Source organism: Kogia breviceps, chromosome 11 (assembly GCF_026419965.1).
Source record: "Kogia breviceps isolate mKogBre1 chromosome 11, mKogBre1 haplotype 1, whole genome shotgun sequence".
Classification (NCBI taxonomy): domain Eukaryota; kingdom Metazoa; phylum Chordata; class Mammalia; order Artiodactyla; family Physeteridae; genus Kogia; species Kogia breviceps.
In genome coordinates this window covers 102,662,651-102,685,812 of record NC_081320.1, presented here as the reverse complement: position 1 = coordinate 102,685,812, position 23,162 = coordinate 102,662,651, and the positions used below count along the sequence as shown (strand labels likewise).

The window sequence follows — 23,162 nt, the reverse complement described above, 5'->3', positions numbered from 1 at the left end:
CCTAGAATTTGATAACAGCCCCAATTTTGATGCTGGGCACCTGCATGGCATCCACCTCAGAAGCACGCGTGAGGTCACATTTCTTAATTCCCCACCTCTGTGCCCGGCAGAGAAGAGCTGAGCAGTGATTTCCAAGCATGAATTCATTCACCGTCTGTTCTCCTTTTCAACACTGATAAAGATGAGTTAAGCTGAGAAGATCTGAAATCACAGGGGAGAAGAAGTACGTTTGACCTGGAAATTTTTTCTGCACTTACAAAGTAAGTAAGAAGATCATTATCTAATATTTTTAAATTTCCAAGCTATTTTTAAAATATTAACCCAGAATAAACTAGTACTCCATCCTCGGTGCCCCCCGCACTTCCATGATAGAAATGAAGTACATCTCTGCCCATTTCCAAACGGACCTATTTTTTATTGATCCCTCTGTTTTGGGGCCAACCAGTGCCCCATCTCTGCTGTAATTAAGCACAAGTGGGAGAGGACGTAACAAGACTTCGAAAACTGCTTGTGGACATCAGAGCGCACGTGGGCGGGGCCACGGACCAGCGCCGCCTCCGGGCTGCGTGTCCTCCATGGGCCGCGGACTCTGCTGCCGCCCGTGTGCCCGGCATCAAATGTTTGGGACCTGGAAGCAAAGGGAACTTCTTTCCCTGTTTACTTATTACTCGGGGCATTCGCCTTGTCTCTAAATGTCAACGTGCTGGGCTTCCCTGGTGGCGCAGTGGTTGAGAGTCTGCCTGACGATGCGGGGGACGCGGGTTCGTGCCCCGGTCTGGGAGGATCCCACGTGCCGCGGAGCGGCTGGGCCCGTGAGCCGTGGCCGCTGAGCCTGCGCGTCCGGAGCCTGTGCTCCGCAACGGGAGAGGCCACAACAGTGAGGCCCGCGTACAGCAAAAAAAAAAAAAATGTCAGCGTGCACCCACAGTTTCGTTTCACCTTCTGGCGGTCCCCATGCGCAGCGGAAGGCTGACCTCTCTGTATCTGGGGGATGGGCCTCATCCCCTGCGTCACCCGTCTGCTAGGCACAGGGCTGAGCTGAGGCCCAGGTGGAGGAACAGAAAGAATAGTTTGGGGGGAAGAACAGGGAATTGACTTGCTCACAGGCGGGGAAATGAAGAGTTGGCTGCGGCCTGACGGGAGGAGTGAAGAGTGAGTCCACCGGGCCGCCCAGGAGAACGCCCGCCGGTGAACCTGCTGTAGTGCCTCATCCTTGTCTCGAAGTCTCTGGAACTGCTAGTTGGGTTATCTGTTGAACGTCTTAATAATTATCAATGTATGCCAATTATCCATTATCAGTGTGTAATAATAATTAATTCAAATCTGCTCCAAAGGAAGGTTATCACCATTAACCTCCTGCAGTCATAAAAATAAAACATAAACGTTAGCATGTTTCCTGTAACACTCGCTTAACTGTAAAACTGTTCTTTAATTACTGAAATGCTGGAAAGACATTTTCTGTCCTCCAAGATTGAGTCCTAGAGATCGGGGTTCCCCCCAGCCTTCAGACGGCTGGGGAGACTCAGGGCCCCTCCAAACACATCCCGAGGCTGCTGAACCAGCCAGGACATTGCTGGGCTTCGCGGTCAGTCAAGGTGGCATCTCTGAGCTGTGAGTGGACAGCGTGTCAGGTTCTGGCCTGGAAAGTCCAGTCGTGCAGAGTCCCCAAGGTAGACTGTTACCTGGAACCACTTGCAGGTAAAATGTGCAGAAATGTCATCCATAATGGCAATGGAAAATTCTTTTTTTAAGTAAAAATTACCGTTTATACGTACTTAGAAGTTCAGAAGGAGTTCAAAGAGGCCGCCATTAGTGACTTGAAGATTCCTGACTGTGGGAAGGGAGGGGGGCCGCCCCCGAAGGCTGTCCTCCCGCTCCCACATTTAGGACATCTTACCTCACCCCCAGTGGGCCACCATGTGACATGAGTGCATGATTTGAAGCAAAGGAGCTGTGTGTGTACGTCTCACAAGCTGCATTTCCCTCATATCCCCTTGCAGGACAGTCTCAGTGTAGAACTAACGGGCCGAACAGGTTACGATGATGCAGCTAAAGGACTTCATTGTGAGGAGCACCACTGTGGATTCTTTCAATGATAAGCAGGGCTTTCACAGGGGTTTCTGCACTTTTTTGTCTACGCTAACTTTTTTTTCCAATATATCCTGCCCGTAGTTTCCTTTATTAGTAACAAATTACATTAGTATGGTACATTTGTAACTATTAACGAACCAATACTGATAAATTATCATGAATGAAAGTCCATACTTTATTCCGATTTCCTTAGTTTTTACCTCACGCCCCTCTTCTCTTCCAGCCTCCCATCCAGGATACCACGTAACACTTAGTTGCCATGTTTCTGGGTCCTCTTGACTGTGACAGTTTCTCACACTTCCTTGTATCTGATGATCTTGACAATTCTGAATAGCCTTGGTTAGGTATTCAATATTTTGTAGAATGCCCCTCTATTGGGATTTGCCTGATGTTTTTCTCATGATTAGAATGAATATTATTAATTTTTACCTTAATCGAAATTATACGTGTACAAAGTTTTACAAGGCTTATTAGAACTAACAGATGTATAATGGAAAAGCAGTCCTCTGAACTGTCCCGTATCACTCTCACTCCCAGAGCACCCCCTTCAACAATTTTAGCTGTGTTCTGGCATTTGCTGCCATATTTCTAAGTCCTGTGCTGATCTTGCCTTTCTTTTTTTTTAACAGCCATTTATGATACTATGTAAATGATAATTAGGCAGGTTATTCCTAGAATCTTAGGACTACTGAGCTCTTCTTCATAAGCAAATTTGAACAAACACCAGGTGAAGTTCTCAGAGCAGTCCGGGGCTTGCTTATTTGGTGGGGAATTTGGCAAAACCGTGATATCAGATGCCTCCAGCTCCTCTAGATGCACGCCCTTATGATTACACGTTCCTGGCAGGACAGCTGGAGGGCAGGTAGTTTTAAAGGCAGGTGAGATTTGGGCTGTTTTCACAAAATCTTAGAGGCTGAAATCACAGCCGTCTTTCCCTGCCCTCCAAGGGCAAGCCAGGGCCACGCCCTGGGAGATGGGAGCTGCCCGGGAGGGCGCGTTGCAGGTGGCCTGAGAGCCCTCCCCGCCGCCGCCAGTCTCATCACTGGTGCTGAGCCCTCCTGGCTGGGCTGTTGCTGTTGCTGTGGTTCGTTTCTCTGGCTCATCTCAGTGGGCCAGCAGCCCTTCTGGAGCCTGCTACCGCAGGGGTGATGGAAGCGGCTTCTGAACGTCCTCATTCTCTGTGGGTCCAGTGACTCCGACCTGAAAGGGCCCTGGTGCCCGAGTGGGGAGCAGGGTGCAAGGACCCCAGTGACTTATCGTGAAAGTAGAAGCACTGGAGTCACTGTTCCCCGAGACCCCACGGGGTTCCAACTTCTCAGCATCGAGAAGGAACGTACGTGGTGACACCTGACCATGAGCTGCAGAGCCTCTGCTCGGCTGCAAGATTCAATATAAAAGAAAGATGTGTCAGGAGCCTCGAGGCCAGTGTGGGTGTGAATAGATGGGCCAAGGAGCCAATGGGATAACAGCGCCTCTGAAATTCTCCCCACGTCCCAGCCTCTTGGCCTTTTGTGATACTTAGAGAAACGTATGTTCATTATTTCAAAATAAATGCTCTTAATACAAACTTAGAGCTTGCTAAAAAATAATTGCTGTTCTCTATTGGGATTTTTTTCTGGGAAGATAAAGATTTACTATCATAAAGAGTCTATAATTAAAGACTATCTTTTATAAAAGGCAGCCGTTCAGTCTTTATTTGCTGCAGACTTTTTTTTTTTTAATTGAAGAGTAATCATTTATAGAGTACACATCATCTCTAAAGTACCTTAGCAAACATTAAGCAATTGTTGCACTAGTATTAAGAGGTAATAGCATCTACATTTTTCAGCTTGGTTCAGGAGAAACCAACATTGAGTGATTTGAACTTAACCTGGGGAGGGGGCGGGAGAAAGGTTTTCATTTTCTCTGCACTGCTGACCATGTCTCATATACTCTATGTAGCAAGACCTGGGCCTTGGAGTGGATTCTTTTAAGTTTCACAAGAAGAAAAGGGAGCAAAGCGCTTATGGTGCTTTTAAACGTAAGGAAAACCCAGGAGAAAGGCCGTGCGGGTAGCATGGGATTGAAGAGACCACAGGGGCCTGGGCGCTCGGGCACCAGGACAGGCTCCTTGGAGCTTGATGGGAGGGACCCCCAGGAAGTCTGGTGGTTTGAGGGGGTCAGTCTCTTATACTCGGAAAGAGAAGGTGGAGATTCTAAGTCACCACGAGCTCGAGCTCGGTGTACATAAGGTAACGGAGAAAATGTCTACATTTATTTAAATAGATTATTTAACATATTGACAGATGTTAATTAAAGAAGTGCGCTCTTGTGTCTAAACCACTAGATAATTGCCTTCCTTTACAGAATGTGCTCTGGAGATTTAAATTCTCTCAGCTGAAAGGATCTTCCGATGATGGGAAAGCTCGGGTGAAGCTGCTGTTTCAGAATCTGGAGACCAAGCAGATTGAGAAGAAGGTAGGACCTCGTCCCCCCGCGCCCGGCCTCTCCCGCGTCAGCCCACGCGTCCGAGGGTGGACGGGCCGTGCCACCGGCCTCGGGAAAGTCATTCAGAATCGGAGTGTGAACCCTCCTCAGAAATCAGCAAGGATGTCACAAGAGCCCATAGTACGTCTCCTGTTAGAGGCTTTAATATCCGAAAATTGTAAAATCATTGAAACATTATTTGATTCCACTGAAAATCACAATTTGCTTAGTCAATATTAGCAGAAAAACAGTATTTAAAAATACGGGGGGGGCTTCCCTGGTGGCGCAGTGGTCGAGAGTCCGCCCGCCGATGCAGGGGACGCGGGTTCGTGCCCCGGTCCGGGAAGATCCCACGTGCCGCAGAGAGGCTGGGCCCGTGAGCCGTGGCCGCTGCGCCTGCGCGTCCAGAGCCTGTGCTCCACAACGGGAGAGGCCACAGAAGTGAGAGGCCCGCGTACCACAAAAAAAAAATGAAAAAAAAATACAGGGGAAGTCAATATTTAAAAGAAGTGTTTTACAATCTGCACTGAGTGATGGATTGTGGTATTAGGAACAACTACTCTGTTAATTCAAACGATCTTGACATAACTTACAAATTCATTTCATTGAGCTGTCATTTTACTATCAGCGACTGTTGATTTTTTCTATACTTTATGTATAACTGTGTTGTCAACAACCCAGTTTTAATATAAACTAAAGACAAACTGAAGGATAAGTTCCATATACAAAACCAAAAGAAAGAGAAAACAAAAATGCAAAACCTACACACACATATTGTTTGGAAACTGACTGTCAGCACTTTGCATGCACTTTATGATGAAATTCATCAGAGAGACACATCTCACGTGACATTGTTATATCCGAATATTGTGTCAATTTTTAACATCTCTTCACTGAGGTTAATGAGATAATGCACCACATCTACTTTTTAAGTACGACTGAGATTGTGCAGAAACGCTTGACATTATCGTATTCAGGGAGTGGATAAAGTCAAAATCAGACTGTAACCAGTGTCAAGACTTTGGGGTCTGGAGGTGTACGGCAGGGCAGCCAGTGGGACAGTGATGCTGGCAGGGACACGGGTCCCTGGGCTGTGATGGAGAGGTGGCCACGCTCAGTCACGCCACCCTGAGCGGAGTCCGGTGGACATTGCCCCCGGCAGAGGGGGGTCAGAGGAGAGTGGGGAGGGGGCGGGAGGCTGGAGGTGATTGTGCTGTGTGTTTGGTACTTGGTCTGCGTGGATGCAGCTACCACAGCAGTTCCTCCTCTGCTCATGTATTGATTTGCCCTTCGCCCTCGGCACTGCTGCCAGGAGGAGCCCGGGACCCTTCCAGGCTCAGGTCCTGGGCCATCTGTGTGAGCCGGGGACACTTAGGAAGCTACAGCCCCCAGTGCGCCCGGGTTCCTGTGCTCACGGGTTCCAGGGGCTTTGCCGGAGCACCTGGTGTCCCAGGACACGGTCACATGACACCTGGGTTCCCTTTTCACAGGGACTCCTGTTTCATTTGATATAAAGTATTTATTTTTATTTTTTAAGGTTTAGTCAACCCTTGGTTATCCGTGTTGATAAAGGGAGTAGAGGCGTTGGATGATCTAAACCAGACAGTTTGAAACAGATGACATAAACTTCAGGGCATGTGTACTGAAGCAGACTCGGTTTCTTTGTGGCCCTCAGTTTAGGCAGCTTCAGTTTCCATTTTCAGGAAAAGAGAAAGTCCTAGAAAGTTGTGGAGGCCACAGGGGCGGATACAGGATTTGCAGAATTGAAGCTTCAACAGTCTGCAGGTGTCTCTTTATGAAAAAAATACAAAACTGCAAAAGCGATAAGCTAACTAGACACAGAAATGAGTGTGAGACACGTCAAACCTCCCCAGAGACCCAAACTGAACCCATGTCCACGTGACCCCTCCCCCCAGATCCCAGGACCTCCGGCAGCCCCCCTGGGCCTCCCCTCCGGGGCCGTGGGGTGCGAGAGAGTAGGGCAGAGGGGGGCGGGGGTCTCAGCAGGTATAGCACAAGGACCAGGGACCCCTCGCGGGGCCTGGCAAGTGGGGATGAAACTGGGGACAAAAGTCGTTTCCACGTTGTCACACGGAGCAGGAAACAGGCACGTGGAGAGCCTCTAATAAACACGGGGGGCGGTTTGAAGAAACTGCTTCAGGCTGATGTTCTGCGTTTATTACAGCTTGTGAGACAGAGGGAAGGTTGGAAACGCCAGTCGGGAATCTAGAACCCGTGAGAGCACCTGTAGCTACCTCTGGATTTAAACCAAGCGCCGGGCACTGAATTCCGAGTAGGAACCAGGGCTGTGGCTGGTGGCAGGGAGAGCAGCGTGATGTCATCAGTGAACCAAGAGTTTCGGAGAAAACTATTCCTGTTAAATGAGCTTTTAGTTACGGGAGTGATAGTCATGGAGCAGTTAACCTTGGAGTGTTTATTGAGAATCTTTCTGGGGTGTTTAACCGGATCGCCGCCTCAGGAATGAGCATAAAGAGAAAATGCGCTGGAATCCGAGGGAGGATTTCTGGGGCTTTGGGAGCGCAGAGGGGAAGTTATGTTTTCTATCCATTATTTACAAAAACGTCACGCAGTTCCGGGACTTGGGCCGACCCCATAGCGAGGCCAATGGCTGGAGCTTTGCGGTTGCAGTCTTTTTTAAAGAAAGTATTTGTTTTCATGTTTTCTACATGTTGCTCCTAAAAAAAGAGTGTAGCGTGAACAAGCTTTCTGAAATGAAGGATTTACTTGCCTACTGATCTGCGTAATAGGTTATAAGCGAATTACAGTTAAGTTACAAGGACCGAATTTGGGGTCCACTGCAGGGAGGGACGGTGCCCTTCTACCTCCCCCGACCCCTTTCCTATGCCCGTTGTTTGTATTTTACGCATTTCTCTATGATTTCATTTCTGCCTCTAGACTGAGCCGTCAAGGGCAGCTTTTCTTTAGCTTTTTATCTTCAGAACTTAGTAAATGTGTTTTAAATGAATAAATTAATGAAGAAAGAAAGAGCAAGTTAGTATTGAAAGAACTACCAGATACACTCACAAAAATTTTTATCAGTTTCCAAGGAAAAAATTGTTCCAATTATCGTGAAAATCCCTGACGAGTACAGACCCCTGCACAGGAAGGTTTCTGGCGAGCCCAGCTGAGAATCCACGAGGCAGACGCTGGTCGTTGAAGGCCGCGCACTGTGTGATTTATGTCTTTAGGAGGAACAGAGGCGGGCGTTCTTCACTCTGTGATGATCCGGAGGATAAACTCCACTGGAAACGATTCCTTGGCGTCGTGAGTCGCGCCGACGGTCAGACGTGGACGGCGGGGGCTGCGCGGGGGTACATGACGCCGCTGCCGGCTTCAGCGAGTGACCATGGCGGCGTCGGACTGGGGAGAGATGGTGGAGGGAGACAAGGCCAGGTTCCTCCTGAAGATGGAGTGAAGCGGGGCCTCGACAGAATAGGGGACGCGCGAGTGCGGCCCCTTCCAAATGTGGGTCTGAAACTGTCCTGAATCTGTTCTCCCGGAAGCTGGAATGGAACAGAGCTTTCCTTTCTTTGCGCTTCTTTTCCCTTCCTCCCTCCCTTTCTTCCCGTCTTCCTTCCTCCCGGGTCCCCTGCACGGTCGGTCAGTCAGGGGCCCCTCCTCCGCGAGGGCACAGGGAAGGTGCACCAGCCGCGTCCCGCCTGCACCCAGGTTAGAGCCCAGCATCACCGGCCGCCTTGCCGTTTCTTGCCTGCTGGCCTTTGACTCCGCTTCTCAGCTTTCTTCCTGGACGTCGTGCTTCCCGTAGACATTTGCTTGGAAAACGTCGGTCAAAGGTTTGCTGTGTCCCAGGGTCTCTGTGCAAAGGGTCGTCTTGGTTACGACACCTGCTGGGGACCCGCCCCTCCCTCTGAGCCTTCCTGGGCTGTCGGGCCTTCACCGCGGCCCAGTGGGTGGGGGGATCTTTTATCTCACCCGGTACGTTACAAGCCGCCGCTGTGCTCAGTCCTTCGTAAGCACGACTGCCTCATCCCCACAGGCAGCCCGGGAGAGAAGCGCCGGCATCACAATATATGTTTAATATGGCACAAAACAGATTGTTCAAGTCAGCGTAAAGTTTACGTTAATTCACATACAAGCCAGAACGACTTCTCTGGACCTCAGTATGTGAATATTTCTTCCACCGAGAGAGTCAGCCTGTCCTTGAAGCTTCGAAGCCAGGAATTGACTTCTCCTCTCCAGCTATGCAAGTCCTAGGTGGCAGTACTTCCAACGCAAGGCGGTTCTGTCTACATGGAAGATCAGTGGTTCAGTAGCCGTGCTATGAATTATCTCCCCTGGATCTCCTGGATAACTTGCTGCAGCTTCTACGTCAGCAATTGCTGCTTCACCTTGCACTGGAATCCTTCTCCCTGCCCAGCTCCACCCGCTGCATGCCTGCTGGATGCCTCCAGGGCAGCTCAGCCCCCAGCCATCCCCTCCCCTCCGCCCGCTCTCGGGGCCCCAGCCGTGCCCACTGGACGTCTCTCCTCCAGGGTTGATGAGGCCTGGGTGCCTCTGTGAGGTGCCACCTGCTCCCTGAGCTCCTCCAGGATGACATCCCCTCCACAGAGCCTCCGTCTCCGAGGGGCACACAGACCACCAGGCACCGAGGGGGATGCGGCCTGAGAATCTGCTTTCCCAGGACGCCCCCAGGATGTGCTGATGCTTCAGGACCGCTCGGTATAAGAGCTAGTGCACTAGGTTTCTTCTGGAATGTTTTGTCGGGAAGCAGCGAGGGCCCATTGGACCAAAGTTTGTCCTGGATTTCGGTGCCAGTTCTGTGACTAGGCAGCCTTGTCACCTCACAGAAGTTACTTAAAACCCTAAAACCTCCATCTCCTCCTCTGGAAAATGAACTTGGCGCTCTATTTGGGGTGTCCTACTTCACTTTTGACCTTTGAGGCTGATGATGCTCTATTAAGAGATGGCTTGAAGAGGACCGGCATTGGCTGGGTACCAGTGTTGTACCGGAAGCCATGTTTTCCCTCCACGGCCTCCTGCGCTGGCTGTGGAGGGAACCACTGCCCCTCCGCCTGGCCCGGCTCCGTCCTGGGCCGTGTGGGTCTCACCCCATGGGGAGCCACTCGGTGAAGTTTCAGGAACTTTGCCAGCCTGTCGTCAGTCCGTGGGGAGTATTTACAAATACCACAGCCATCAGCAGATGCTGCAGCTCAGAGGCCCCGGCACAGCACTGGCTGGGCCGCAGGGTCCACAAGTGGGAGACCGTATCTGACCCCCTCAGTGGGCCTGTCTCCACGCTCAGTGGCTGAGCCCCGATCTGAGTTCCCTGTAGAATCACACACGGGAAATTGTGTTCAGTGCACGGTTAGCCCTGCTAATTGTCACATTCAGTTATACTCGTTGGGGGCATTTTCTAAGGGAAATTACAGCGCGTATTCACTTATTCTAGAGACTCGTTCACTTATTTACCCATCATCTCTTTCAAGTATAGCTTTGATCAGGTTCCATGTTGAATTCTTTGGGAAGGACAGTGGTTAAGGTTCCCTTTGAAATACAGTCTGTGTCTGAATTGCTACAGCTGAGTGGAAACTGGTCTCTTAAACGGTTACAGACTTTAAAATTTCCCCCTCGTGCACTGGGCCATTAGATGACGATTAGGGAAAGCTAAAAGCCCAGGATGGCTCCCGCCCCTCGGAAGGGCTGTCTGTCATCTCACAGCCAGTTTTTGACACGTGTCTGCAGTTGGCGCAGCGAGATGGAAGTATGGGTAGCGCCATAAGGAAATGTGATTCCCGCTCGAGGAGGTGTATTGAGGACATCCGGGCAATGTTAACACTTACACGTTCATTGAAAGTGTCACCCTTGCGATAGATGGAACATTCCTGAGAGTAAGGATCATAAAAGAAGATACGTTTTCTCAAGTTTGGGTGACCTCAGTCTTCATAGTTTGATGAGCCCAGTATAGACCCTCATGGCTTCCTGAGAGTTTTAGCAAATTAAGGAAAAGATCAAGGTAATAAACACTTAAAATTTGATAATTATGCCAAGCTGTAGATCATATTTAAAATCAGTGTATCAGCCACCATGAAATGTTAAAAGACTTTATAAAAATCGAGGTCATTGGGACAAATAAATTGCAGAGGAAAGGAACTGGGTGACAGGCTTCAGTGGGCGGAACTCACAGAACGTGAGACAGAACTTGCGGGCCATGTGCCCCAGCCTCTAGCTCCACGCTAGCAGCTCTCTGACCTGCCGAGCACGCAGACACGCACGTCCATGTGCACGAACGCTTACAACACGTGTGCACGCACGCACACAGGCACACACGCACGCAGAGCGTACACACACGGGCACACGAGTACAGGGGCACACGTGTGCACATACGTTCACACACACGTGCACGGGCGCCCGTGCACACACGCAGGCTCTAGCACGATTCATTCTGCGGAGCACGGTGAGCGCTGCCGCGGGAGGGCTCTGCAGGCTCCGGTGGAGGCCGCAGTCCTGACCTGACGCTGCTCGTCGGCTGACTGAAAACCCAGCGCGATGAGTCGGGCGCCGAACACAGGACCTGAGCGCCAACCTGTGTTAGTTACAGGAAAATCAAGGATTAAACCCACTTGCCAGGGTATCGGTGCAAAAACCCGGAAAACCAGTGTGTTCGTGTTGACAGCCCCCTTTCTTAGTTCGTGGGCCTTTGCACTTCCTTGGGTAACTTCCTTGTGGCTCTAAGAACGTAGAGTCTGTTAAATTTTCTGTCATGTGGTCTTCTAATGTTTATAATATGTAAGTACGTTCTGTCTTTTCTTGCAGGAACTGGAGTTTCAGGATCTGACGGCTGTTCTGCACTGCATCCACTCCTTCGTAGCGGCGAAGGTGGCCTCGGTGGACCCGGTATTTATAGACAGTCAGAGTATTGCCAGAAAATACATGTATAGCAGCTGAGCGGTGCTTCTGTTGAGTGCTGAAATTTAAATTATTTTCTTAAGAAATGAATATTTCCTGCACAAAATTGCGACTTTGTGTGATTTTATAACGATCCTATAGTTGTGATACCAATAAAACATGTCACTAGTTTCCAGAGATGGGTTGGACTTGTTCCATCTGACAAGGAACACGGCCTCCGCTCGGGCAAAGCTGTGGCTGAGGAAACTCGACTTGCCTGTGAAATAAGCCGCGTCTCCACAGTCCTCCAGGCCACGGGAAGGTGCCAGCAGCACACACTCTGCTAAAACGCACATTTCATTTCCATCTTCATTTCCTTACAATCGCAAATGCCAAGAGCTCACCACTTTTATTTTCCCCCAGAATGGAAAGTTTTCCTTCGGATTTCCATCATGGTTTATCCCAGGACATTGGATATAGTTCTCTGTGCTATACAGCACCTAGGGATGATCCTACTACGTGAAGTCAGTCAGACAGAGAAAGACAAATACCGTATGATATCACTTATATGTGGAATCTAAAACATGATACAGACGAACTTATTTACAAAACAGAAACAGACCCACAGACGTAGAAAACAAACTTACGGTTAGCAAAGGGGAAAAGGTGGGTGGGAGGGACAAATTCTGAGTTCGGGATTAACAGATACACACTACTATATATATATATATGTATGTATGTATAAAGAGAAAGATAACAGAGATGCAGTGGTCATTGACGGCCAACTTGATTTCACTCAGAAAAGCCTTTTCCTCTCAGTGGCCAAGACCCTGCTGGGCGCAGGGCTGTGGACAAGGATCCCATCTCAGGATGGGACCAGGCCTCCAAAGGCCTCTCAGGAGGCTCTCTTCCCACCATGGCCGCCTCGGACAAGTGAACACTGGGCCACTCGGCAGCCCTGCAGACTCGCAGTCGGGGGGAAAGGAACACGGGCCCCCCCATCAGAAGCACAGCTGTCAGAAAGCGAGACGGGATTGGTGAAAACACATCCTAGAAACTTCGTAAAGCTCCCAGCTGGCTAACCCTGGGATAAAACTAGCACAGCGTATGTTCTAGAAGATAGCACCACACTGAAGTTAGAAGACTCTAAATCCAGGGAGACAGAGTCGACAGAGCTAGTGTGAGAAAAACGTGGAGGTCTGAGGTGAACAGCTGATGGTAGGTTTATTTATTCAACAAACACTTGTGGAAGGTTCTTCGGCGCGGGCACTGTGGCTGGTCGTACAGCCACAGCAAGAGGAGGCTGAGGACCCGGTGCAGCCTATGGGCTCGGATGAGGCCAGGTGGCCGCAGGAGGCCAACGTGACAGGTGACGGCGGCCGAAGTAGCAGCCGAGATCCACCCTCGTGGGTCAGTTCAGACATGGGATGTGGCCTTCATGCTTCCAGAAGGACGTTGGCATGTTGGTTCCAAATACACATAATTTTGTAATATCACACGTTCTGTATAAACTGCGACTGTCTCCCACAGGTTAGGAGTTCTAGATTTGTGTATAGTAATTAGGAAGCTGGTTTCCTTTAAAGCTCTGGACCATTCATAAATGTGATGGTAATTGTACCACGTTAGCAGGATTTCCATAATCTGGCTTATAGTGTTCTTTTGTGTGTGTTTTTATTTTAAAATTCAAACGCAATACCCACATGACTTAAATTTCTTCACTCTTGATAAAACAGTGCAGACTTGGAAATTTGGGTAAGAGTGAGTGTCTTATTCCGTTGGGGCTGCTGTCACAGAAACCACAGACTGGGGGCTTCTGAACCACAGACATTCATTTCTCCCGGTTCTGGAGGCCGAAGTCTGAGATCAAGGCGTCTGCAGACCCCGAACCCTCTTCCCGGTTCAGGTGGCGTCTCCTTGCTGAGCCCTCACCCGGAGGAAGCGGTGCGACAAGGTCGCCGATCCCATCACGAGGTGCCACCCGTGCGGCCTCATCAGCTCCCAGAGGCGCTTCCTCCAGACACCAGCACCCTGTGGCCTGGCTTCCATACATGAATCTGGGGGGACAGACACAGTCACAGCAATAAGGAAGGACACAAATTTAACTGGCTTTATACGGCTTTTGCATTTTTTTTCCTCAAAGTGGTGAGAGTCAGGACAGACTTCCGTGACTTCTCGAAGTGCAGGCGACTCACAGCTCTGTCCTGGAAGACATTCTTTTATTTGTTCAAAAAGCACTGATAAATCCCTACTATGCTCAGGGCCATTAACCGTTAACTGTCGTAGGTGATTCAGACACAGAGAGTTCAGGGTCATGTGTTCACAGTTGTAGAAACTCCCCGCCCAGCCTTCAGTCTCACTGTTATTCCCCGTGTCATTGATTTCTTTTTTTTTTTTTTTTAATTTTGTTTTTCTCAGTTTTTTTGGTGTCATTAATTTCAAAGGTCAGTGGACAGTTGAAGTTCCCAAGCCTGAATGTATTCCAACACGTGCAGTGACATACAATTGTTGTTGAATAAAACCCCAAACAATGGTGAGAGGAACATATATAGCTTCAGAATATGCAAGGAAAATATAAACGGCATTCTAAAAGATAAAGGAAGCTGCTACCTACAGTATGTCTACAGCATCCATTTCAAATTCATAAGTAATATGCTGAGTGGGATAAATTAGCATCATTTTTATGCTGATAGGTATAGAAATGCCTGTGTTGGTTTAGAACTCTTTTCTCCCCTTGGGAAGAAAAACCACCTTTGAAGACTCTTCAGCTGAACGGAAAAAGCAGCTCCACCGTCACCCACCTGGCCTCTCTGCTTCTCTCACCCTTTCCTTTTACCTGCCCACTGCATGCGTTCGGGACGCAACGCTGAGAAAAATCAGCTGCAGAATCAGCAGTCTTCTCCCTGCTCAGGATTTCAGAGCCGTCCAGGGCTTCAGCTCACGGGGTTGGGGGTGAACCGCTCTCAAATGGATTTCTGCCCCTAATCAAAGAGTGTTCTAGAACGAGGACTGCAGTGGTGAGCCAAGCAGACAAAACTCTTTGCCGTGTTCCCCAAGCTGGAGCCACAGTTCCGACAGGGAATCCTGAAGACGTATTCTGGATGCTCTGAAACAAGGGCGCAAGGACTCCAGGACATTGAATCAGCAACAGGCCTCCTCGGACAAACTGCTCTCGGGGTCAAGGCTTCGGACGCTCTCCGCTTCACAAGGTCACGAGGATCCAGTCTGGACAGAGATGTTCTTTACACCCAAACTGCTGGAATGCGACACTGGAAACCCCCTCGAGTCCAGTTCCTGTGCTGCAGCCATGTCACCAGCTCCTCCCTGGCGGGGACCTCTGCTCGCCTCCATCAGAAACCCTCCTGCCCCTCCGGCCACGGGACACCCCGGCCAGCCCCAGGCTTGTGTGTGTGCGCTCCTTTTTGTTTTCACTGACCCGGCTGGATTTTTGGCCGAGTTCATCTTTTGTTGTTAGTCGTGGATAATGAATTTTCCAAGTGTGTTACAGACTCACCAACCCACGACCTCTCAGGGGTGAGAGGTGCTGTGTTTGGCTTTTCCTATCTAGTAGAACCAGATGTTGGCCCTTTAGGGGTCTAACTTTCAGCATAGAATATCTGAAAACATTTATGCAACATTGTGGACAGAGGAATTCTTTGGAAAGAACAGCACACCTGAAAAGGTGAGCCCTTTAATTTGTAGATTTATCTTTTAAATAGATGCATGCGAATTTTAAACGTCAAAACAAAAAGATTGATTAGTGAGTTTTTTCAAACATTTTTTTTCTCATTTTCAAATTTTAAAAAGAAAAAATTATCATGAAGTAAATTGCATCAAATTACTTCCATCACAAATTGCTGATAGAACATGTAAAAGAGAGAAAAAACTCCCACTCTTAACTTAGGTCTACGTTAGCAGAGTAAAGTGGTGAATTAAAAACTCATCTTCATAATGGAAGAGAGGCTCTATCCTGGTTTACAGCATCTACACCATCACATGAAAATGTATTCAGAGGCCGGAATTACTCAGTATTTCCAACCCTACAGATCCCTCAGGCTTCGGATTGTCAATTCTATTTCTGTTTTTTGTTGAAGGTGCATACTAACCACGATTCTGCTATATTCCCTTGTTTTGATAAATGGCCTCAGTTCCAAAACGCAGCATGAGGTAAAATTAGAGCAAAGGTTTGGCCGAATGCCGTACAGTTTGTCACCGGAAGGTGAGGAAAAGTAGATGAGATGAGGACCCAGGAGACAGAGATGAGGACCCAGGAGGCTACTTTCAGTCACAGGTGACGAGTGTTTCCCTCAGTCCCTTGGGAGTGAGGTCCTGTCTTTCATTCAGGACGCTTGTGTCCCTCGAGTGTGTCTCCTGGGCATTGGGTGCAGGCTGGGCTCTGACAGGTGCCTCCTACCCGGGCTGGGGTGGGAGGTACGTTGGCTCACAGGTCCCGCTACCCCTGGGAAGAGAAAGAGGAAGGAGGCCCCGGCTCTGCCGTCGGGGGGCCAGCTGTCCACTTAACTGCAGCCCGCCCCCGAGGCCCCTGCAAGTGGGGCGCACAGCCCCCTTCCGCCCACAGGGCCAGCCTGTCCTCCCCAAACGCCTGCCGGGAGCGAAGTCCAGCTCTGACCTTCAGCCACTCACCCAGTGCCAAGTGCATGTATAAAAAGCGTGCCCCTTTTCCACTCCTTGCAGGAGGAAGCCGCCGCACGAATCCACGCAAACGGGACTGAGCGGCCTTCCTGCTCTTTCGGACAGTCCACGAGGGACGTTCCTACAAGTCTGTCTGATCTGAGCAAACAGGTCATTAAGGGGCTTTGGGTCGTGTCCTCAGAGGTTCCATTTCTGCCTAGAAATGACCCGAGATGGCCTTCCACTTACACCATGGAGCAGCGATCCTCCTGGACCTGGGCCCCGTGTCCGTGTCGCCCGCAGGGCACCGGGCACTCTCAGCGCAGAAGGACCCGGGGTCGCGGCCACAGGTGACGCTGCTCCTGCCAGGGGGGCCCAGAGTCGGCCAGGGACGCAGCCCTACTGAGCAGCCAAGGCCCAGGCCGTAAATAAGCGGGGGCTGCGCCTTGTGAGCCACACCCAGGCCCGAGCCTTCCGCCCCGCTGCCCCGTTCTCCCCAGAACTGAGAACAAAGGCATTTAACCACAGGCAACATTCCGAGGTCAACTTAATGGTATTTCAGAACTGAGCAAACTTAAACGCTTCTGGCAATGAACGAAAACCAAATGCACGTTTCTAAAAAACTTCCCGCGGGCCGTGGCCGCACGACAGACAGCGGTACAAAAAGACGAGCACAGCTTTCCCGAAAAGTGGTTTATCTTCTGGCAATGACGAAATAGATAATACAGAATTTGGTTGGAAAAAGGATATATGCTTTTTGGTACCCAACAGTAAATTTACACCACAGTAAGAGACAAGAATACTAAATAATACATATTTTTCCTGAGAAAAAATTTTCTCCTAGAATAAACTGTTCCTTTAAAACTGGAATTCAAAGCAAATGCAGAACAAAAAGAATATCCTCGTTTCCTTCAGGGAAATCAGGATTCCCGATTGCCTCCAGGTGGACAGTATTTTTTACCTTGACTCGCACACAGAGAGAAAACCCTGCCTGCCCTGAGCCCAGTCTTTGTCCCAGCTTTGTCAGGAGATTCATGGGCTCCACCAGAATAATACGTGCCTGCGTGTGTGTGTACCATACGCCTGTGTGTGCACACATGTGCGTGTGCCTGCGTGGGAGCCTACGTGTGTGTGTGTGTACGTGTGTGTACATGTGTGAGTGTGTGTGCACGTGTGTGTATGGAGCAGGAGGAAGGCAATTTCAGAAATAAACATGGATTCTGTTTCCGGAACCTGGAGAAGTGACGCTGAGGACACAGCAAACATCTGCCAGCGCCATCCCTTCCCCGGGGCAGACCCTCCATTTGAGGATCTTCTAACTGAGAAACAAAACAAACGTGCCATCGGGTCGGAGGACGTGGAGCGGCTCAGACACCGAGGGGCTCACGGCCACAAAGCCGTCCCTGATCCGCGGGGCCGGGCGCACCCTCCAGGTACGGGGACAAGCCGGTGACGGGAGAGGCTGGGGAGAGCGCGGGGGTCGGGCTCAGTGCCCGGAAGCTGACCCCTGGGGGCCCCGACGGCGGGGCTGGGATCCGCTGCCCCCGAGGCTCGCTCAGCCCTAAACTTTGACCCCTCCGGCCAGGGGTGGGGGCCGTCCCACTCCTGGGACTGGAGGCTCAGCTGCTGCTTCCTCGGGCTTCTATTCTGGGAAGTTGGGCCTCCCCTGGGTCAGCAGACGCTATCAGCACCGAAACGGCCTCGGGTCGTTGCTGACGGTGACCAGGGCAAGGTCAGCACTGACGGGGACGGAGGTCAGCGGTGACCATGAGGGGGTCAGTGCGGACAGGGGCAGGGCCTGCAGCGGCCCCGTGGCCCAGGCCCAGCGGTGGCCACGTGCAGGGCGAGCCCCGTCAGCGCCAAGGGTCGGGGCTGGCCCGCGGGGGGTGAGGCTGGCGTGTGGCCCCGTCTCCCCGTCACGGCCGTCCTCGCTGGGCCTGTCTGGAGGCCGAGCCCTCCCCGCTCCCCGCGGCAGAGCAGGTGCCCTGGCCGCCGCCACGCCCGCCGCGCTGTGCTCCGGCCCCCGCCGAGGCCGCGGGGAGGACCCTGCAGCAGCAGGTGTCCGGTGCCCCCCGTGCACTGGCCCGTCCTGGAGGATGAGGGCCGAATGATCTGGGGCCTGTCCTCAGGGGCGGCGGGCGCAGGGACCCCGGCAGGACGACGGGGAGGGGCTTCCCCCGGGGCACTAGGTTCCGCGATGGTAAGAAATACATCTTAAAATTAATAAACGAGGGCTTCTCTGACACAGGAGCGTGAGAATACGCATATGCCCGCCCACCCCTGGCCGCAGGTTCTTCCCCCCGTGCTGTGACTGTGGGTCCCCAGCCCTCCTCGAGGTTCAGCCGCCTCTCCTAGACCTGCCCGGCCGGCTCCACCGAAGGCAGGACGGGAGCCGGGGGTCAGCCTGTGGGGCTTGAGCACACGTGGGGAGCCCTGGTCGCCGCGTCACACGGGAGGACCTCTGGGGACACGGGGCCAGCTATGGACTCAGACAGGCACGTCCCAAAGCGTGCCGTCAGGCTGAGGGCCCCTTGGGGATGCTCAGGCTTTGGGGGAGGGATTGCACCCAGGAAGGTGCCCACCGGACCCCGTGGTGGGTGCGGGGGGGCTCCTAGGGTCTGCGCCGTCCCAGAGGATGGGGCTCCCATGACACAAGGGGTGGAGGTGGCCCCGGGGCCGCGCCCTCGGACGAATCAAGGGCTCTGTTAATCTCTTCCCTTTAACCATGAGTTCATCTCCTGAGCTGCGTCTCACCCGTGTTTTGAAAGAGCAAATACAAACTAAGACGCTTGATTGTCCTGTGGTAACGAGGGGAGAGACTGCCCCCTCTTCTTTTTTCATAGAGCATCCCGCCTCTACCCCGGCCGCCGGGCTCCACCCGGGGACTCGTCTCTGCAGTGACAGGGCTCCGAGCTCTCGTCTCTCAGGGTAAATTCCAGTTTCCTCCGGGGGGCCGGGGGGAGGGTCGGGGCTGGCGGGAGTGGAGACCCCAAGGCAAGCTCTGCCCAGAGGCCCTGCTGAGCTAGCAACCCAGAGGACACAGCACAGCGGGCAGGCGGGAGGGCCCTCGGGTGCTCGAATCACAGAGCCTGGGGTCGAGGCGAGGCCCCCAGCCGCCTCGGCCGAGTCTACACCTGTGGTCCCATCAGCTAAGTGGGCACTGAGTGCTTTTCCCAATCAGAGCCCTGGGCGTGGACCACTAGCCTCACCCAGTACGTAGACCACTGATGTCCCCAGGCTGGCTCTGCCCGCGTGAGCCCGGGAGGCTCGAGTGACCCGGGCGGGGCCACGCCGGCGTCCCACAGGAGGCCACCATCCCCGTGGGCGGGAGGGTCCGCCTACCTACACGTGGCCGGCGGCCACGCCCTTCCCCGGCACAGACCGCGTCCGAGAGTCACGCGAGAACTGGACGTGGAAGGCGTGGGGCCCGCGGACGCACGTTTCTTCCCGCGGAGCCCGTGGGGCAGGCCGCCCCGGTGGTCCCTGGATCCCGGCTGCCTCTCGCACGCCGCAGTGAGGGCGCCTCCTCACCTCGGCGGGTGCGGACGTGAACAGCAGCTCTGCTCCCTCCGGCGCTGGCGGCGAGAGGAGCGGGCGCCCGCACGGGGGCCCAGCGGCAGGGCGACTCGCTGCGCCTCACTGCAGCCTGGATGGGCTGTCTCCTGTCCCCCCAAAGTTCACAGCCGACACCCCGACCCCCAGAACCTCCGGATGTACGTGCAGATGGGGTCTTTAAAGAGGTAATCTGGGTGAAGTGAGCTCTTCAGAAGGGGCCCCAGCCCAGGAGGACGGGTGTCCCTGTAGGAAGAGGCGGTCAGGACACAGACACGCAGACACACAGAGGAGGGCAGTGAGGACACGGGGGAGACGCCGTCTCCAACCCACGGGACACGCCCAGCGCCCTGGGGTCCGGCGAGGAGGTGAGGCCACGCCTCCCTCTGGACACGATGTTTTCAGAGGAGGCGGATCGGGTGACCCCGTCTTCATTTGGAAGGCCGTGGACACAGAGGGATATCCAGATGTGTTTAGCTGTCACCTGCCCCCACGTCCTATGTGTTAAGTGGCCGACAAAGAAGCATCCACTTCTCCGGGTGTAGAGATGGAGAGTCACACACAGCGTGGAGGGGACCCAGGTCCTGGGGAGACGGACGGTGGGCAACACAGTTATGAATGTAGAACAAACGTCCTGGGGCTTTCATTTCTGTGCACGTGAACACAGGCAAATCATACGCACCGTGACTTTTAAAATACCTTTAGAACGACGGTCACATCAACAAATTCCAGCAGTCCTCGTGACCGAATGGAATGTGTGCGTATGTGGTGAGGGGCTGTCAGGTCTCACTGCCTGAAGCTGGAGAATATTTTATCAGAACATTGAAAAGGGCACATGCTCTGGACTCTTCAAAGGCAGCTGGAAATGCAATGAATACCTCTCAAAAGTGCACCCCTGAGCCGGTTTTGCCAGACTGACCAAGCAGATAGGTTTCCTTGTGTAATTGTTACTTTAACAAAAGCCAAAATGTTTTATTTCTTTTTAAAAAGGGTACAATCGCTTTTTAAAAATCTCCCCAAAGATTCCCTTTCCTAGATTCTCTTTAAGCAGTTAGTTACATGATACAGGTATTTCAGGAGAGTCGTATAGTTTTTTGTTTATAACCCACCAAATATCAGTGGTCTTAATGCACAATATAAAACTGAGGTCGTCAGAACGTTTAATAAACCAGAAAAGCGAATTACGGACTTAACACCTACTAACATTCCTATCATCCCTTGTAGTGATTTAAATTCACTAAAGAAAGAATAATGATGTGACCTTCTCATGCCTCTTTTCTGGAGGGATAGGACCTTTGTTGGGGCCCCGCCCCTTCGGGACAGGGCTGGGAGGGTGAACAGCAAAAGCCTCAGGGCTCCGGGAAGGGCGAAGTGTCAAGGCCGGGGATTCCATCTCAGTCTAATGTTTTTTGCTCAACCCTGTGCTGTTCTGACCCCTTGTGTGAGGACGTGGGGTGGGGACACCGGCGAGCTGGAACCTCTAGAAGGCTCAGTGGGACGTGGGTGCTTCAGCCCCACCGGGCACCACGCAAACTCCAGGCTCTGACGCGAGTCACGGAACATCTTGGGCCCAGTCGTGGAGGGTGGCTTCAGCACAAGGACCCGCTGTCCCTGGGCGCGGCCAGCCGGCACGAGATGCCCGTGGACACGGCTACGTCAGGGCACTGGCATCTGAGGCTGTGTGCACAAGGCCGCCCGTCTGAGCGTCTGCCCCGAGCCGGCCAAGAACTCAAAGGAGCATCCGGTCTCCACTGGGATCGTCCTCACGTCCAGGGCCCTAAACACAGGACGACGCCAGCTGGTGTCCCAGTAAAGGGACTCCTCTGGGTCCCTGTGTTCTCCCCGAACCATCCCTGTGTCACATCCAGCGGCCTCGTCTATGTTCACGACCCTCTTCAGGCAAATTCCGCCCGAAGTTCCAAACGCTGCCAGCTGGCTGCCTGTGCACAGCCCCAAGGCCTCAGATCCAACGTCCAAACCCGAACAGTTACCTCTGCTTCTCCCACTGGGCTCCCCTCCTTCCCTGGCTTCCCCAGAGTCAGATACGGGATCTCCACGACTTCAGGCCAGCAACTCAGCCTGGCAGGGCCCTGGCTCTGCCCCCTCCCTGCTCCCGGGGAAGCAAGTCACCAAGTCCCTGCTTTGCTGTGAAGGGGCCTTGGAGTCTGGCCCTTCCTCTCGCTGTCTCCGCCTGTTCCCACCATTTCAGGGAGAAATCACCGTCACTGTTGACTATTCCCCACCTGCTTTTCTACCTCATTTACTGTGTCACTTTCAGACGGGCCTTCTAATGCTGCAGATATGTCCTGGTGTCCCGATGCTTGGCATACGTGTCAGCATCTAACCTCAGCTTTCCTGGAGGGAGCGTCCCCAAGTTTGAATAAGGCACCAGGAAGAGAGGGGGAAAGAGCAGGAAGGAGAGGAAGATGGTTTTCATGTAGAAGAAACCCAAGACTCAGACGGGAAGTGGAGAGGTTCAGAAACCCCACGCTCTACAAACCAGGAGAGTGCTTCTCGGTTTCTTCTTTCCCGACACATACGCATTCTTTCCCTCCCTTCCTCACTCCAGGGCCAGAGGCTCAACCTCACATGGGCCCAGGTGAGGCCACACCTGGCCAGCACACGGCCTTCTGTGCAAACACAAGAGGTAAACGTCCAGCCAACCCAGGAACGGGAGGGGGTCCAGTGACGTGGGCGGGAAGTGGAGCCTGGAGCCTCTTTATAGGCGGGAGGCCAGGCCCTGGGCAGCCGGGCACGTCCAGGGTCACCTGTCCTGCACACCTAGCTCCTGGCTGAGCGGAGGAGAGGGTCTGGCTGTGAAACTTTTTGGCTTTCCTTTTTCTGAGAGAAATCCGTCACTGAAACTTGGAGAGCGGTTCAAGGGAGGCTGTACTGTGGGCTCAGGGCACGCCTGGGAGCCGGTCCGAGCAGAGCCGCGGGGCTGACGCCTGTTAGGTTTGCTGAGGCCTCAGCGCCGAGAGCACGGCCGGCAGGCGCGGCCGGGTCGGTTCACGGGTCAGCAGGTCCTGACACGGCCTCCACTCAGGATGCCCTGTCAGCCCTCCCCGCCCCGTTTAACGAAGTTCGTGGCTCCAAAATAGCAGCAGAGCATCCGAGGCTAGGAAAAGAGAAATTGGGAAAATAGAAATGATTGATTTGGAATTTTTGCTCTGTCTTAACAGCTCCGTAATTCTGAAATCAGTTTATAAGCAGGAAAAAGAATGTTGTAGGAAATCCCACATGCGTTTAGAAATTTTATTTACCTCTTTTCTAAAGGCTAAATTCCTTGTATTATTCATTTTTTTTATTCTACAGAGATGTGTTATGGGAGATAGATTTGTTTTATTCCCTGTAATTATTCCCAGAAGTTATACAGCATTAGGCATCCCCGTGAGTTAAAACAGGTTGTCACCGAGCTATTCTGGTGACCACAGCTGCCCAAGAGCAGGGACTTGTTTTCAAATAGGTGGGCGGCTAAGGCCTGTCCGCACCACAGACACGCGGGTCAGAACCTCCCAGAGCTCAGACCCAAGCTCCTGAGAGCAGCCGCCTCGCAG

General features: G+C 52.3%; 1 protein-coding gene across 4 annotated transcripts in view; it reads left to right on the top strand.

Annotated features, from left to right (window-relative positions):
- The window catches only part of SNTG2 (syntrophin gamma 2), a 196,594-nt gene extending 184,973 nt beyond the window's left edge, over nucleotides 1–11,621 (top strand). For all 4 annotated transcript variants that reach the window (XM_067008273.1, XM_067008272.1, XM_059078848.2 and 1 more), the window contains 2 exons: nucleotides 4,438–4,548; nucleotides 11,353–11,621. In XM_067008273.1, the coding sequence (XP_066864374.1) occupies nucleotides 4,438–4,548; nucleotides 11,353–11,484 (243 nt within the window). In that variant the 3' untranslated portion in view covers nucleotides 11,485–11,621. The remainder of the gene's footprint in view (nucleotides 1–4,437; nucleotides 4,549–11,352) is intronic.
- The last annotated feature ends 11,541 nt before the right edge of the window (nucleotides 11,622–23,162 follow it).